Below are 18,223 nucleotides of genomic sequence, written 5' to 3' on the forward strand. Positions count from 1 at the left end.
CCCAGCCTCCTCATTAAAGCCCAACCTTTGGGCCAGTGAAGGGGCTACCACAAGCCCTATTGCAGGTGGGGGGTGAATAAAGAGAGGAAAAAGATGTTGAAACCCATTTTTTTCCTCTCCTCCTCCTCCTCTTTTTTCTGGCTTGTAAAATAAGAGCAAGGGTGCGGGGTTTGGCTTTATCTGTTTATAGCTGCTGTGGCTGCTGTTGTTTTTGAACTCGTAAGCTGTATTTCCTGTTGAAAGAATTACGCCTCACGGTCTTGTGATCTGTATCTGCAAATGAGATTTTTTTTTTTTTTTGCAGAGAGAACGAGCGAGATTTTTCTGTTGAATTGCGTTATTGGATTTTTTTCCCCCTCACCTGTTTATTTTATTTTATGTGTCCTGTCCCGTCCAGGCAGCAACCCCCACCCCCACCCCACTGCTCCTCACCTCACACCTCAATGGTACGGCAGGTCTTCAGTCTGTGGGCTCAGCTACAGCATAGCATAGCATACCTTAGCACTGATGCTACATACCCCAAAATCAAACATACAGACACATTCATTACACAAATCCACACACACATTCTCATGCACAAGTGCACACATACACACACACACACACACACACACACACACAGATATACACACACTCACAGATACACACTCACGTGCTCATCGTGTGCACACATGCAGCCACACATCTACATTCAACCACAAAAGTCCACAAATACTCAAGCGTTACATGCACACACACACACACACACACACACACACACACACACACACACACACACACACACACACTCCACATAACCCCAGCAGTCAGTGTAGTGTAACAGAGAGCCAGGTCCTGCACACCAGGCACTGGCCCATCTAACTGGGAGCAGCAGGGAGAGAGACAGCCATTATTTCAATATCAAAGGAGCTCGTCATCTGAGCCGCCCGCTCCCGAGCTGGAGGTCTAAGCCACGGCATCAGCGCTCCTAGCCATCTATCATACTGCACCAGGGAGAGAGAGAGATGGAGACAGAGAGAGATGGAGAGAAAAGGGGGGGGGGGCAGGGGCTTAGTTGCAGAGTGAGCTGGGGGGCTGTGGGGGGGCTGAAGCTTAACTGCAGAGTGAGAGAGGTGGAGAAAGAGAAGGAGAAACAGCAGGAATGTGAGGCACAGGCTTAGGTGTGGAGCGAGAGAAACGCGGGAGGTGAGGGAGAGAGGAAGGGAGAGGGAGAACTCAGTGGTCGATTGGAGTTACTGGGAAAGAGGGAAGTTGGAAGGGTAGCGGCCGTCTCCACTCCCCACCTGTCATATGAATCAAAGGCAATAATCAGAAGCGCTATCAATTAATTGATCTTTCCCCTGCGTGTCTTACCATGAGAGCAATTGAGACCCCCCTCACCCCCAGTACCCGTACACCCCCACCTCTCACCCCCACCTCTGTTCTTTAGGCCCTCAGCTCGCGGGGGAATTGTCGACAATAGCGAGTGTGTTCATTAATAATGATCAAGGAGTGCTCTAATCTGCCCTGAAATATGATAGCAGAGCTATTTCCCTCGCTTATTTAATGTGCAGGACAACACAACCTCTTACACTTCTGCCTGTCCCTGGATGCGGCGCACATTGGGATTTCAAAAGAAAGAGAAAACATCCACATTGAAAGTCTCTCATTTGCACACACTCTCTCCCTCTCCCAAACACACGCACACACACACACACACACACAGCACTACTGAGACTTCCCCTGTTATGCCCTTTGATTATCACAGCAGATGGAGAGATAAAGCTTTTAACCTGTTTTTTCTCTGTTCCTCTCCCTCGCTCCCTTTCTCTCTCCCCCTCTCTCGCTCCACAGGGTAACCAAGAGGCCGCCAACCCCCCAGAAGCGATGGCCCAGCCCTACACCCCGGCGCAGTACCCACCGCCCCCCCCCACAGAACGGCATGCCGGCGGAGTTTGCGGCGGCGCACCCGCTCCCGGCGCAGGACTTCACAGGCCAGAGCCGGGTGCCGGAGCATGCGCTCACCCTCTACACGCCCACACAGACGCACAGCGAGCCCGCCGGCAGCGACAGCAGTCCGCCCATCATCAGCGCCAATCCCGCCAACGCCACTGTGAGTCCCTCTGTCTGACCGTCTGTCTGCTTGTCTGTATGTCTGTCTGTCTGTCTGTCTGTCTGTACTGACTTTCTCTCTCTGAGATCCTCTCTGCAGCTCTCACACTCTGTCACTCAGTCCCCCCCCACACACACACACACCCACACACACACACACACACACACCCTGAGAGCAACCTGTTTGTCAGCCCCCTCCACCTCTTTCCCTTCTCCAATCTCTGTCTCAGACTTTCATAGAATCTCTCTGTCTCATCCTCGCACGCTCTCTCTTTTTCACTTAGCTCTCCACCTTCCCACCTGCTCTCCTTTCTGTCACTCTGTTTCTTTCCCTCCTACCCCAGTCTCCATCACTCTTTCTCTCTCTCATCCTCCCTCCTCTTGTCACCCAGCTAGATGAAGCCGGTTAATGGCCTCATTTTTGTTTACTTTGCCTATTTTAATTACGTCACAGCGGTTCTAAGTAAAGTGGCTCAGTGGCGCCGTGCCATCATGTTGAGTCATTGTAGCCACCTGCCGATATTACTCTGCAGTCTTTCCATTTGCAAAAAGCGATCTGACTGACTCTACTGCTACAAAGCTGAGTTACGGTAGTACCTAAACCCTACTTATTCACTGCTCTATGTGTCTGATGTCATTACATCAATTTCTTTTTTTTCCTTTTTTGTTCCTCTGGGTCAGTCCTAGTTTATCAGGGGTTGCAGGTATATAGGTAAGCAGAGTTCACGTGGGCTTTAAGTGCATAATCATGTATATTATCAATTTTTCATAGTATAGCATGGAATTATTTAGATCCATATGGATAGGAGGGGTAATTTTATGCCAAATGCATTCTTAATTCATAATTAAAGTCTAGGTCAGCAAAACCAACAAGACCTCTGCAAACATGCATGCAGACTGGAGTTACTGGGTAAAAAATGTTAGAAATCTTACAGGAGGCACTTTAGGTCCAAGCACTTCTAGGGTCTCCACTAGGGAGCTTTGTTGCTACTTTCACTGCCAGTTGGAACACTGATGTGATGTAAAGCAATGGTTGGTATAGCAACATTGCATATAGGATCAGTAAAGCCTGCACCATAGTCTAGGCAAGTTGCCTACGCCACTTTGAGCATGAATATGCATTGCTAGTTGGGAAAAGGTTGTTTTTTCAGCTAGAATTTTTTGAAATACTGGGAAGTATTGTACACTACAATCTGATAACTTGGCTTATTTCATTGATATAACCCCAAAAAAGGTTTTGATTTGTGAGGTGTTTTACATTTTTTTTTTAAATGTGGTTGCTGGTGCTCCATTGCCTCATGTGTTTGAATAATCAACATACACTTACTGTATGTCACTCATGGCTCCTGTTGTGCTGGGAGAATCCCTTACCTTGAATTAATGGGTCACTAAATGGCATAATAATGAATTATTATATGCAACAATGAAAAGGAGAATAATTTTACGATTATCTGAGCTCAATAATTAGTAAACATTTTAATATTCTGATCATGATGAAACTATGAGTAAACATTTTGTTATATTAGTTGACAGCCCTGCTAATCTTTAGACCGTTAAACATTTGACAGGAAAATTATTCTTTTTGTAGCATGTTAAAATAAAGACAAAGTTTTATTTGTTATTTGTAAACATGCGCATCTGTCATCCCCACTTTTGTGTCAAAACATTTAAATGGGAAGCATCACCTCCAGAGTGTGCAGGGCCAGAGGGCTGAGTTAGAATGCAAAGACTCTGACACTGACACACAAAAGCCACCAAGATGCAGGCTGGACGCTACAGGGTGTGCGTCTAACCCCACCGTAAATCCAATTTCAGTGGAGGCATTCAGGAGAAGTGAGAGAGAGAGAGAGAGAGAGAGATAGGTGCCTATTCCAGAGCAGCCAGGCACGCAAGGAGAAATGGTAAACCAGAGGTTTTTCATTTATTCGGGCCGGTGAGATTCTACATGCTGTCGACATAAATCATTTAGGTCTTCTGAACGGTGGTTTGCCTAATCTATTTTAGCCATGGTTTTTTTTTTTTTCGTTGTGTGTGTGTATGTGTCTGTGGTGGTCTCTGTCACCTCAGGTTAGTCAGTCTCGCACCCTGCCTGCAGTCTTGGCCGCGTTAGACCCCCTCTGTGCACAGGTGGCCTGTCGGGAGTGTGTGAGAGTGTGTGTGTGTGTGTGTGTGTGTGTGTGTGTGTGTGTGTGTGTGTGTGTGTGTGTGTCTATGCCTGTGGCACGCTGCGGTGGCCTTTGATCATAGGCAGATAAGCGCCTCTGGAGACAGCATCAGTGTCATTTCACAGGCCGCTTACCTCACGGCACCGCACTTCATCCATTCATACGCACCGCATCAGAGCAGTGGTGAGCGCTGTGGCGCCCTGAGCTCCCTCACAGATACTGTCATCTATCACAGTGCGTCTGAGCAGCCCTGGGCACAGGACAACACCTCCAATGGGCAGCGCAGACGAGGGGAGTCAAGACAGCGGCGTCACTGTCCAAACACCAGAGCACAGCACAGCACAGTGTTCGTATAGCGGAGCCGCTCTTTCATAGCCGTTCTGGCAGGAAAGCCCCTATTGTGCTGGACAGCTATAAAGCTCTCCTGTTGTGCTGGACGGCTTTCTCTAAGTCGAGCTGAAGTCTTTCAAAGCACAGTTGTTGTTTTTTAGCCTGGCACGCCTCATTCACTTCACATCATCTCACTGTGCACGGCGCAGGACAGTACTGTACAGTAAAGTGAAGCCCTCCCAGAAGAGCTCACCAGACCTCCCTCAGACCACAACAACGCTCAACACCCGGTCCAACCCCAGCCCAGCTCTCTCACAGTATCATTCCGTCACCACACAGAGAGGCAGCCCTGTCTTCCCCTCCCTCTATCTTTTATTTTCTTTTTTTCTCCTGCTTTCTTTCTGTCTTTGACAGTGTCGACTTGTCAGCCACCCCCTCCTCAGGCCATTCACAGAGGAACCCCAGCAGAAGTCAGGTAGCGCATGGTGCGAGGCAAGAAAGAGAGCACGTATAAATAATAGATATTCTATATATCTAACCTCAGATTCACCCCCGTACTGCAGGTGGTCGGGGATAAGAGGGATGTTGGCTTAACTGAAGTGAGCTGTGGCGCTGAACAGGCTGATAACAGTCTCCTGAGGGAAATCTCACTCCAGTCAGACCTCTCGTCCACCCCAACAGCTCCCCACACACACACACACACACACACACACACACACACCGCACCGCACCCCAGGCCGACCCCACCCAAGCCCAGCGCTCTTCACAAATACAGTTGGAGCGCAGATGAGGGTCCGCCCCGTCCGGCAGGGATTCCGGTTGGAGCCGGGGGAAAGCGCCAAGCTCGTTTTTTCAGTGTCTCTGAATTGCAGTGTCATTCTGGCGAGATGGGGTTGGGTGCAGTAAGGCGCTGCAGAGGAGCGAAATTAGACCGTAGATTTATGGTAATTTAATGAAGGGAGATGAAAGTTTAATTTCAAAGCAAAATCCCGAGAAGTTGGGCGCTACATCTCTCGCACTCATCACACACACACACATTTGTCTTCCACCACGAGAGTGTGATTATTCTCTTTCTCTCTCATTCTCTTCCTTCCTCCATCTCTTTCTATCTCTCCTTCTGTTTGTCCTCAGCCTGTCTGCTCGCACCATTTTGATTTCATTTAATCTCTCTGCCTGCTGTGAAGAAAGGCTGGAGGTAGCTTTTTGGTGAAGAGAAGATGAGAGACGGCTCTCTTCTGTATGTCGCCATCATGCCTCTCTCTCTCTCTTTCTCTCTCTCTCTCTTTTTTCTCTCTTCTATCCCCCCTGTGTGTATGTGTAGTCCACTGGTTTTGCTCTATGGCTTTGATTAAAGGCAGCCCGTAGGGCGAGGGTCTGAGCTCAGCCACTCACATGTTCGCTCCTTCTCCACCTCCTCCTCCTCCTCCTCCCTCCTTGCTCCTCCACCTCCCACACATGGGATGGTGCATCTCTCAAGACGCTCTTTAAGGGCTGACACATAGCCAGCTTCACACTGGCTGCTTGTTTTGTGCAGATGAGTACCTGCGTGTTCATGTGCTGTATATGTCTGTTTGTTTATTTGCAGAGATGTGTGTAATTATGCATGTTGCGTGTGATTACGTGTGTGACACATGAGTGTATATGAGTGTATGTCAGAACATGGCTGTGTGTGTGTGTGTGTGTGTGTGTGTGTGTGTGTGTGTGTGTGTGTGTGTGTGTGTGTGTTTGTGTGTTTGTGTTTGTGTGTGTGTGTGAGTGTGTGTGCTTGTGTCTGTTTCTTCTAAGGACAGGGTCTTGTCACTGAACTCAGCAGGCGTCCCCTTCAGAGGGTAGGTGTTGTCGAGCAGACTCACCAGTCATTCCTCCAAACAGCCTCAGTCAATGCAAGCAGCTCACTTTAAAACAGCCCCACCACTCATGGGGGAGATGTTCAGAAAGCGCCAGAGGGGACACCAGAACTTTTCTTTAAATCCTCAGAGAGACAGAGAGACCAAACGGGTGTGAGAGAGAGAGAGAGAGAGAGAGGGAATGAAGAAGAGAGGGAGGGAGAAAGACAGAAAGAGAGGCCTGCCGTTTGAGCATTTCAATGCGTAAAAAAATCGAGAGAGAGAAACAAAATGAGAATAAGCTTGTTATCTCTTGTGGTTCAAGCAGTATGCCGTTTGGTTGGATTTCATGAGTAATCATTCCCGGCTCAGATAACACATGAGAAGGGCTGGCGTTAGCCTACACTCGCTTCCAGAACCTTCCTCCCCAGCCCGTGTTGAGAGTGTGAGCTCTGTCCACAGGGTGTACTGGCAGAATGTGATAAAACACACACACATATGCCATGGGTCATAAAGTCTAACACACACACACATGCACAGACAAGCACTCACACTCAGTGGAATATAGGAACTTTTACATAGACTCATAAACCACACACACACAATACAGAACAGAGACAAAGTTATGTAGAAACTAAGCATGAGAGTGTGCAAGAACAGACTGTTCCAAATACATTTAGAGAGGAATGCCTACAGACAGTATCAATTATACGCACGCACACACACACACACACTAGGGCTGGGACAATGCGTCAACGTAATCGATGACGTCGACGCAAATAATACGCGTCGATTCGTCAAGCATAACGCGTGCAGCCAAATATTTTTAATTTTATACCTTCAGTGTTTCCCATATGTTGACTAATCTGTGGCGGGGCGACACGAAATCAAAACCGGCCTATTTAAATGAAAGATCAGATAAAATTGAGCTACACTTTTTACGCACGCAGCCTTTCCTTGCCCCGCCCGCTCTCTCTCGTAACGAGCCCGCTGCCCCTCCTCTGCATGTGCATTTAACAAAATATTCACGATTGTTGTTGCCACATACTGTAGAAGCATTGCATAGAACAAGGCCTGCTATTAAATCCGCTTATTCCACTGCCTGGTTGAATTTCCCATTGTCCTACGTAATTTAGAACGACCATTAACCATATGTTATTTGCACACCTATGAAGTAGATCCATTTTTTTGGCCGTATCACACTTGTATATTAATTCGCCGAACTCGTTGTGAAGTTTAAATGAACCGTCACGTTGCATCTGAGCTGTAAAATGCAGACGTTCAGTAACGTTAGCACACGTTAACATTGTAGCATATGACAGAGGTGGCTTTTAGCTAGATGGATGACAGCAGGCTAAGTAAAATAGTGATGTTTCAAAGCTAAAGTTCATCAGAATCTTGGGATACGCCCGCTTGACAACGGGAGAGATAGAACTAATGACTGGCCTTTGGCCATAGCAACCATCCATTTAGAACTAGTAACGGCAGTTTGTCCTGCAAGTTGAGAAATTAGTTGATATGTGTCGGAAGAAAGTAGTTCTACAAACAAGACAGTTTTAGCGATTAAAATGTTTAAATTGTAACAGGAAATGAACACAACAGAAGTGGCAACAGTGGAATAAGCAGGATAATGGCTCCACGGTGGTCTGTTCACAGAAGTTAATGCACTTACGAGGTTTAAACCTCCGCTTCGCGTCGGGCCGTTTTACAACCTCGACCGTGCATTAACTTCTGTGAACAGACCACCGTGTCGTCCATTATCCCTTACTTAGCATCGTGACCATGCTGCGCAAATTTGTTCAAAACTGCTGCATTAAAGTTAACTCTGCTAAGGTCTTATCACAACATAGTACATTGAAGAGACTAAACTAAGTTAAGTTATGCAATCAAGCAGTATCTCAAAAATAACGTTAGAATATTGTTTGGATGTCGAGTTTAGCATGCTTACTTACAGCTGCTTGTCAATTTCGTTACTCATGCAGGGCTCATTTTATTGACTCTGACACTGAATGTTTGCAAAATCCCAATGTAAATGGAAAAGTGTTTTCCAAGACTCAAAAGTGCTTGTCCCAAGGAGAAGTACGAACCGTTATTTGAACTAACTACGTTATGAATTGCATCCACACATCAGCAGCCTTTAACTGTGTTCAGTGTTCCCTCACGAACGTCTTAAAGTGACAGGCACTCAATTAGACCTATTACTGAACTTTATTGAATGCTACCTCTGACTAAGAATGCATTACTTTGCACTTGTTGCACTTGTATTGTATAGTTGTTTATTTTGGAATTTTAAGAGCAATAAACATATATTGCAATGTTTCATTCATGTTTTTTCATTCAGATATGTAAATCAACATGTATAAATTGCTATTAGTCAATTAATGGGGAGATAATCGAATCAAATCGAAATCGAATCGGACTGAAAAAATGAATCGTTAGATTAATCGATGCATCGAAAAACTAATCGCTAGATTTATCGTTTAAAAAATCATCGTTTATCCCAGCCCTAACACACACACACACACACACACACGCATACACATACAGATGCAGAATTTGTTCTGCATTTGTGCGGCATGTAACTGAGTGTATTCTTGCCACAAACCTAGTTAAGCATGCAAAGAAAACTCTCTGCTAATGCAGTCTCTCTCTCTAGCATCTCTCACTGTCTCTCTCCCACAAATGCATGGCTTCTGCTGCGAGGCACTAAACAAGCAAAAGCAGAATAGGATGAGAGGTTATGGGAGTGGAGGGGTAGAGATGGAGTGAGAGAAGAAAGTGGCATTGAATGAAAAGGTTGTATTGTAATTCCGCCGAGCGTAGAAGTGTAGGTATCCTCACGTCACCCAATCCCTATTTAATCGGATGTAATCTACCTGCCTGGCAGCAGTCCAATCAGGTTGCTTCGGTTATGAGCTCGTAATGCCACTCCAAAGAGCGACAAAAGGAAAATGCTGAGCCGAGCAGGAAACGACAACACCCCACAAACACAAAACGATTTTGCAAAATAGCGTCGCAGGGAGTCACCAGGGAAGGGGCTGAGGAGTCAGAGCAGATAACAGCCTCTTTACAAGTGTGAGCACACACACACACAGCACACACACACACACACACACACACACACACAGGTATGCAGACGCTGACACAAACCCAAAAGTCACACACACACACACACACACACACACATACACAAACACTCTCTTACTCACTCTCCCTCTCAATCTTTGTCTTCCCCAGTGTCATTTTTAGAGAGGTGTAGGGAGGGAGGGGGAGACACGGGGACATGGGACGGGGGAGATGCCTAAGGGGGGGTCTCGCTAGATAGCACTCAGGTAATTATTTTTGTGCTGTGAAGTCTTTGTGTGAGAGTCAGGAGAGAGAGAGGGGGGGAGATGAGGGGTTGGAGGGGAGGGGAGGGCTAGAGCAGGCTTCTGGGTTTTATTTTTAATAATGTCCCGTGGTTAAAGGAGGAAAATACATTTATCTGAATTCTGGAAGTGCTCTGTGTGTGCGTGCGTGCATGCCTGCGTGCGTGTGTGAACACATATACATGTGTTTCATTTTAGTGTTCAGAAAACACCCAAGATTGGCTATGCTGTATGTGCTTTCACTTCAGCTGTTAGCTCACTATCCTCGCACCCCCTCCACACACACACACACACACTTTAAAAAAAGACCCATCCCGTCCACCCCCTCCACCACCCCGTGCCCCTGGCCTCATCCCAGGGAGTGAGGGAGAGTAGAGTCTGCTGCTCCCCACCTCACCCCTGTTACCTGTGCCGGATGTAGGGGTAGACCAGGGGACCAGGAGACGGAGTGGGACCTTGAATCAAACAACTGTCAGTGCTAACAATGTATGTCACCGTCTCAGAATGGGCCATAAAAGCAAATAAATGACGGCCATTACTGTGGAGATTGTGATTATGATAATGAGAATAATAAAGAGGATCGTCATTACCGTCATGATGGTAATGATAATACTGCGATGATGGATTGTAATGAATAAATCCCCCAGCCCATTGGCTAAATGGTGGGAGATGTATCACACCCCTCTCCCCCCTGCGTCCCGTCAGTCTGTCAGTCTGTCTGTCAGGCTGCTACCCATGGCAGACACACACACACACACACACACTCAGATGACGTGACGTACATATATAAAGCTATGAGAATGCACATATCCACTGTAGAGTAGTATAGTTGTATTTTCACATGTATTTCATTAAGGCATGTACATATGGCCACATATGTGAACAATACACATGTGAATGCAGTCATTTAAATGGACATGGCAAGAGCATTTGTGTGGCAGGTCGGAAATAGTGGTAACTGTGGTGCGTATGTGCGTGGGTGCGTGTGTGTGTGTGTGTGTGTGTGTGTGTGTGTGCGCACGATAGAGAGTCCTTGGTGCTGAAACAGTGAGAATGATGTGGCTCGTCAGCTATTTTACCCAGAGTGCACTCTGCACTAACTGTCTCATCCCGTGACCTGTGAGTTCACTCAACTCATTAAAGGATCTCTTGTCTCTCACGCTAACTGTCTCCTTTTCAAACACACACACACACACACACACACACACACACACACACAGTCTCTCTCATCCTCTCTGCCTTCTCTCTCCCACTCTCTTTCTCTTTCATTCTTCTGTCAAGTTATTGAACATGTCTCTTACCTTGTCATCATCCCTTTCTCTCTGTGCTCTTCCCTGTCAATGATTCTGTGTCGTACCTCTGCCCCACTTCATCTTCCTCTCCCTCCTCCTCTGACACTCATTCTCTCACTGCCTTTGACACTCCCGAATGTGTCTGACTGATTCCCAGTCTTAGTAAACACAAACTTAAATGATGCAATTTGCTGGCAAGAGAGACAGATGATGATGATGATGATGATGATGATGGTGATGGTGGTGGTGATGATGGTGGCGGTGGTGGCGGAGGTGGTGGTGATGATGAGGGTTTGGTTTGTGAGAGATGCTGCTGCGGGCGAGCGTCCCTTGATGAAAGAGCAGCGTGCCCCGGCGCGCACCTCATACCCCACAGACGGGGAAGACAAAAAAAGCTCAGGGACAGGCTCTGTGTGTGTGTGTGTGTGTGTGTGTGTGTGTGTGTGTGTGTGTGTGTGTGTGTGTGTGTGTATGTTTGTGTGTTGTGTTCATACTTGGTTAGGTAGAGCCACATGTTGGAAAATGTGACATTTGTGTGGGCTCTGTATGTGTGTGTGTGTGTGTGTGTGTGTGTGTGTGTGTGTGCTTGTGTCTTTCTGCCTGTGTTTGTGCGTGTATGTTTGTGTGTCTGTGTGTTGTGTGCATACTTGGCTAGGTAGAGGGATCGACATTTGCGTGGGCTCCATGTCTGTGTGTGTGTGTGTTTGTGTGCATGCATGCACGGCGTGTGTGTCTGTGTGTGTGCCTACTTGGGTAGGTGGAGGCGTTTGGCGGGTGTGCGGGGAGGCTGGGGTGGGCGAGCGACATTTGTCATTTGTGAGTGAGTGAGGCCAGTGTGGCGGGTAGGGGGGGGGGGGGGGGGGGGGGGGGGGGATTTGTCACCGACCTCCGACGTGTCATTTGTACTGGATCATCAGCAACACATTCGCATAATGACAGAAACAACAACAACGACGGTGCTCCAGCGCAGCTCCGGGGTCCTCATTCCCGCTGTCGCCACCGCCATCGCCAAGACCGCGACTGCACCGCACCGCGCCCCGCTCTGCTCCGCCGGCAACTCGTCTTCTGTCTCCCTGAGTGTCAGAAGTTGTAAAATCTATATCCACGCCTTTTTGTCAGGCTCCTCAATCTTTCCCTGCCCGGCTCAGGGGAGAGAGAGAGAGAGAGAGAGAGAGAGAGAGAGAGAGAGCAGCTAAGTGCAGGAGATTAATACAGGGATTTGTAATGCGTGACCTCAGGTAGGGAATCATAACTCATCGGCCTGTTTATCACCTGTTTTTTTTCTTCCCCCCCGACATACACCCCCGACACACACACACACACACACACACACACACACACACACACACACACACACACACACTACCCCCCTTCCTTTGCCTCTGTGTTGAGATTGAAAAATAGCACTGAGCGATAAGTAAGTTAGTCAGGCGCTATTTTGTCATCTTCATGTTTCCTGTGTAACCGCCTCAACACTGCCTATTCCCAGCAGTCCACACCCTCCACCCACCCCCACCCGTTAACACGCTCTCTTTGCTGGAGGTACAGTGGGAGCTAATGGGAGGAACTCATGTGTCGTATGTTTCTTGACCCCCCCCCCCGGCAGACAGACGACGTGACGCAAACAGAGGGCTCCCAGCAGCTCCAGCTCCAGCTCTCAGATTCCTCAGAAAAGCAGCAGCCCAAGCGGCTCCACGTCTCCAACATCCCCTTCCGTTTCCGGGACCCTGACCTGCGGCAGATGTTCGGGGTGAGTTCGCCGTCCGCACACACACCCACACACTCTTAACCTTGGTGATGGTTGAAGGTGGGACAACTACAACCATACGCCCCTTTCAGCAGTGGGCTTTGCTATGGTCAGTTAGCCCTCTCACTCACTACCACTACAGACAGAAGCTGGCTCAGCTCATTGTCTTCTCTAAGTCTGCACCTGTCGGACTCTTGCTCTTGCACATAATAGTCTGGCTGTCCATTTGCTGGACAGATTGCCATCGTTTTGCACTCTGCAAATGCTGTACAACCATATCACCAGCAGACACATTGTTACATTAGTGCTCCCTCAGCTTATTCTGTGTAGAAGGTATCAATAATGGGGGAAAACAGTGTCCTTGGGTGTGTTCTGCTAGATCGCACTATTTAACCCTGGTAGGAAACTTAATAAGAGATGGAAGCCCCATGAGTTAACTCTCAGCAGATCTGCGGATAAGTTTCTCAAGTCATTAGACTGCAAACTTGCATGCATTGGAAATGCAATAAGGGATGTTAAATATATATTCAGAGTCTACTTAGAACATACATAAAACTGGCAGTTAAATTAAACTGTGTGGGCGTACACAATGCTACCTCCACATATTACCTCATATAAATTCATAAATGCCATACGCAAGTGAAGGAATTCTGCCCAAATTTATCAAAGTGCTGCTTCAAAACAGATGAGCAACAGACCAAATGAATTAGACACACCACTCTCCCTCTCCCTGCTCCCCCTCCCCCCCTCCCCCTGCTCCTCCCACTCAAAATCCCCTCAATCACAATAATGGACCATCGTTGGCGCGCGTTTGCCAAAAATGCAAATATATAAATATATAAGCAAGGCCCCAGCCCCGGCGTTTCTCATTAAAGGCGCGCCTGAGAGGGCCACAGGCGGAGAGCGAGGCACGTTCTGAAGCTCACGTCAGACTCGGAGTATTAATTACCTGGGAGTCTTCTGAGCATCTGTATAAATTACACGCTTACATGCCCCATCTCCCACTTTCTGTGTGTGTGTGTGTGTGTGTGTGTGTGTGTGTGTGTGTGTGTGTGTGTGTGTGTGTGTGTGTGTGTGTTTGTGTGTGTGTGTTCCTGGGCAGTTTTGATTGTTTTTCTTTATTGTGCTCTTGTGTTCCAAGCACGGGTGCTCCCGAGGAATCCAAATCAGCACATTAATGAGCTAGCAGGCATTGTCGGCATGGCCCCTAACGAACGCATGCGAGTTTATGAACACGCCATTCGCGCTTTTTTTTCCCCTTCCCCAAAGCCGGTGAGCACACCTAGCCCTCGTACAAACTGGCAGGTGCTGGGGATTTATGGGTCCAGGCGAAGCTGGCAAACGGAAGCGTGCATTTCATCGACGCTTGCCCCACCACCGAGCCAAGGACTGGAGAAAGATAGAGAGAGAGAGAGAGAGAGGCCGGGAGGCGCGCAACTCATTTGCGGTACCCAAAGCACTCCAAAAGGGCCGGCAGCTCCGGGTATCCCCATGGAATTGTCTGCCCGGCAGGGTGGATGAACCTCGGCCAGGCGGCCTTCAGCAGCGGAGGCTTCAGCAGCGGCGGCGGCAGAGTTAGCCAGGGCCACGCCACAGGCATGGAGCTGAGCCACCAGGACTCCATTTGCGTTTGTGATCAGCTACCAACTGCCCAACAAGATGAAAAAAAAAACAAGAGAGAGACAGAGAGCGAGAGAGAGAGAGTGAAAGGAAGAGATGATGACTCATAATCGTAACCGTGGAGATGAGCCATGTGGCTAATGGAGGGTTTGCCCCAAAAAATGAGGAGGGAGGAGCGATGGCGCAGCCATGCCATAGGTTAGGGCTCCCAAGGTGCTGCCCATCCCCCACGCCTCTCCCAGAGATGCTAACGAGACACCGAGCGGGAGAGAGCCTCATTAGCCTGACCACAGCAGAACCATCAGCCCTCATTACGGAGGGAGAGGATGGCCCTGAGCTGCCTGGGATGGAAGCAAGAAGAGAGAAAGAGAGAGAGAGAGAAAGAGAAAGCACTCAAGGAACCCATGCTGAGCTGCCGCTGGGCACTCTTCCTCTTCCTCTTCCTCTCTCTCTCTCTCTCTCTCTCTCTCTGTGGCCCTTCAGAGTGCCACTGCTGAGCTGCTTCTCAAGAGTTCTTTTCCAACACACACACACACACACACACTCCTGCAAAAAGTGTATGCACTGAGACACACACTCATGCCCATACCCTTATGTTCTACATTCACTTTCTCACATACTCTCCCTGCAGGAGAGGAATCTCAAGAGCTCTTTATTGTCAACCCACTCCCCTGTCCCCACACAAACTACACAACGCATAGACATGTGCCTACAACACTCACACAAACCGACACCAAAGACATACACTCCGCATGAGATGCATCTCAAGTGCTTCTCAAGAACCCCTTCAGACACACACACACACACACATACATCCTTATTCTGACTCTCATGCTGTGCTTTTCTTAGCACCCCTACTTAGAGGGGATGTCTGTTTAAGACTAAACCACTTGAGTTCTTATGGAATTAAAGCATCAGTACCCCCCCCTACAGCTACGAGTGGCTGAACATCTTAAATTGTCAGTGGGAGGGAAGATGAGCCTTTTGCTGTGGTCACAAGTACATCTCCCCTACCCGCTGTGTGCACACACCACGGCCGTCCCCCAAAGCCTCTCGCTACATACCAGCCCCACACGCAATTATTATTGTCTGAGAACGGCTCCCGACGAGCAAGTGCGGCGCGTCCATCGAGGAAAGCATGATGTCATCGCTCCTCCGCCAGGCTGCCGCAGCCGTCTGTGTCGACAGGCTTCCTTCCTTCCTTCCGTCTTGCCTCCCTCCCCAGCGCCATGTGGGACTCGCGTGGGGGGAAAAAAAGATGACTTCCCCCTCGAAACTAATTAATCGACGCAACAAGCCCATTACGCTCGGTTAAAACAATTAGCATCTGCCCGTTTAGTGGCAGAAGTGCCGCCGTCGCCCACCGCTCGGCAGGCGAGATCACGCTGGGAGATTAATGCCTGCCACGCTGCCGAAGTTCCTCAAGCGCACCCCTGTGGCATGTGGCTCACTCGCGCCTCTTTTTTTTCTCTTTGTTTGTTTTCCAGAGTTCGGACATGATTATGTTCGTGTCGTTCGCGGAACGGCTTGGATGGGCCCGCTCACAAAAAAAAAGAACTCTTGAAAAAAAGGCTGATGGGCTTTATTGACTCATGGCAAAAGAGGAAGCATTCTAGTGGTGAACATCTGTTCAGTGCGCATAAGAAGCTTCCTTGCAGTGGTTTAAGGCCAACCTCAACCACTGTTCAAACAGTTGGCAAGTTAAGCCTCACAATTAGTGGTCCTTTGTGAAGGTTTGACCGACGTTATTTTAGCCCATGTGAATCTCTCAGGGCTCAGCCATTTTCTGTAGACCTCCTCTGGGTCCAACCTCCATTTTTCAATTGTCTCCTGTAGCCAAGGCCAGCTGATAATACTGTAGCTGGAATAATTTCCACAGCCCTATTAGCAGACCTGGTCGAAAGATCCGTTCCCATCGAGTGCGAGCCCTTTCCAGAAAGGGGCCATCTCTTCCCCCGTTGTGCCGGAATGGTGGCGTCGCGGACGGCTTGACAGGGTAATTACTTTTAATGAAATAATGCGGCCATTGTAGACAGCAATTAAAAGTCGCTCTCCCTCCACTCATTAAGGGGGAAACCTACGCTTTTCATCGCTCTGTTTTCTAATGATCTGAAAGGGGCGCCCGTTAAATCGAACACTCAGGCACGTTAACCCCTTGGGACTAGCCTTCAAGTCCCTTTCACAAAGCACACAACAAAGCAGAAGGGAGGGAGAGAGAGATAAAGAAAGAGAGTGCATTCACCTGTTTTCCTGATTCCATGTCATTTCTGATATGCTGGCTATGCTGGCTGTGTTGGCTTATTTAAAGAGTGCTGGCTAAATAATCGGTTGCCGCTGTGTGTGTGTGTGTGTGTGTGTGTGTGAGAGAGAGAGAGTTCATTACGCTCCATGAAAACATAAACAGTGCAGTGAATGATCAGACCCTGTTCTGATTTGAGCTGTCCAGCTCTGACAGGGTTGTCAGTCTCCTCCGTGTCTGATGTCTACTCCCTTCTCTCTTTCTTCTCCGCAGCAATTTGGCAAGATCTTAGATGTGGAGATCATCTTTAACGAGCGAGGATCTAAGGTATGTGAATGAGATGATCAATCACACGTGTTTTTTTTTTCAACCAACTCACGTGCTCCCATCATTGTACTTGTGTACCAGCCAGTTTCACTTTGACTGACTATAGAGTGTGAAAACCCCCCAATATAACAGTCTAGCACATGCTAAGGCACCACCGTCCTACCCATCATTGTCCGGTCATCATGAGTAGCCATCGCTGGTGTGTCTGTTGATACAAGCTGACTGTCGCCAGTTGGCCTGGATTCACCTAATTGACTGTTTAGCTGCTTAACCCGGTGATTTAGCTAGGCAGGGCACACGGCTGGAGTCTTACACCAGAGCTGTGTGTGGGTGGTGATTGATACGTTTCATATGAGGGAAAACAGCAGCCCAATAAGGGTGGGGTTTAGCTCCCCCCACCTCCCACACACACACACACACACACACACACACACACACACACACACACACACACACACACACACACACACACACACACACACACACCCCACCAGGCAACACCACTGCACCGCCCGCCTTCGGCTCCAGCTTCACCCCACAACTCACGTGGTCGAGCTGAGGAGGACAAAGCCTGTTTCAAACGTTTATTGTTCGTTCCCTGCAAAGCCCCTACCTATGATGTGTTTTCCTCTCTTTTTCTCTCTCTCCTTCCCTTGTTCTCTGTACCTTCATTTAGCCCCCCCTCTTTCTCTCTTTCACATTTTCTTTTGCTCTCTCTTTCCCTCTTTCTTTCTTTCTCTCTTTCTTTCTTTGTCTCCCCCTCTCTTTGTCTGCTTGCTATATAATGGACTGAGCAGGCCATTAATAAACAATCTATTTTCTATGACACTTTAGCAATTTGCATTCAATATGTTTGTCTCCTTTGAAAAATAGCGCCTCTGCTCGGCCTCCATGTAAGCTAATTATTTGTGCATGATAACAGAGAGGGGTGGGGATACAGATAGAGGGGACAAGTATAGTCACTGCAAAATGTCCAAAGGATTAATTTTGCCCTCAATTCCTTTTTGGATGTATTTCTTTATCTTTTTTTCTCTTCTCCCATCTTCTCTCACTCTCTCTCTTTCTTTCTTTCTTTCTTTCTTTCTTTCTTTCTCTCTCTCTCTTTCTCACTTTCTCTCTCTCTATCTATCTCTCTTTCTCTCTTTCTCTCCCACTTCACCCCCTGCCGACCCCCTGAAGGAGGGCTCCCATGTTATTTATGCCAAGCTCATAGAGCCT

The 18,223-nt window shown here is 48.1% G+C and overlaps 1 protein-coding gene across 1 annotated transcript in view; it reads left to right on the forward strand.

Annotated features, from left to right (window-relative positions):
- Nucleotides 1-1,851: 1,851 nt before the first annotated feature.
- The window catches only part of LOC125296767 (RNA binding protein fox-1 homolog 3-like), a 41,681-nt gene continuing 25,309 nt past the window's right edge, over nt 1,852-18,223 (forward strand). The window contains 4 exon segments of the mRNA XM_048246846.1: nt 1,852-1,896; nt 1,898-2,092; nt 12,679-12,822; nt 16,952-17,005. Of these exon segments, the coding sequence (XP_048102803.1) occupies nt 1,867-1,896; nt 1,898-2,092; nt 12,679-12,822; nt 16,952-17,005 (423 nt within the window). The 5' untranslated portion in view covers nt 1,852-1,866.

The sequence above is a fragment of the Alosa alosa genome, chromosome 6 (assembly GCF_017589495.1).
Source record: "Alosa alosa isolate M-15738 ecotype Scorff River chromosome 6, AALO_Geno_1.1, whole genome shotgun sequence".
NCBI classification, from domain to species: domain Eukaryota; kingdom Metazoa; phylum Chordata; class Actinopteri; order Clupeiformes; family Clupeidae; genus Alosa; species Alosa alosa.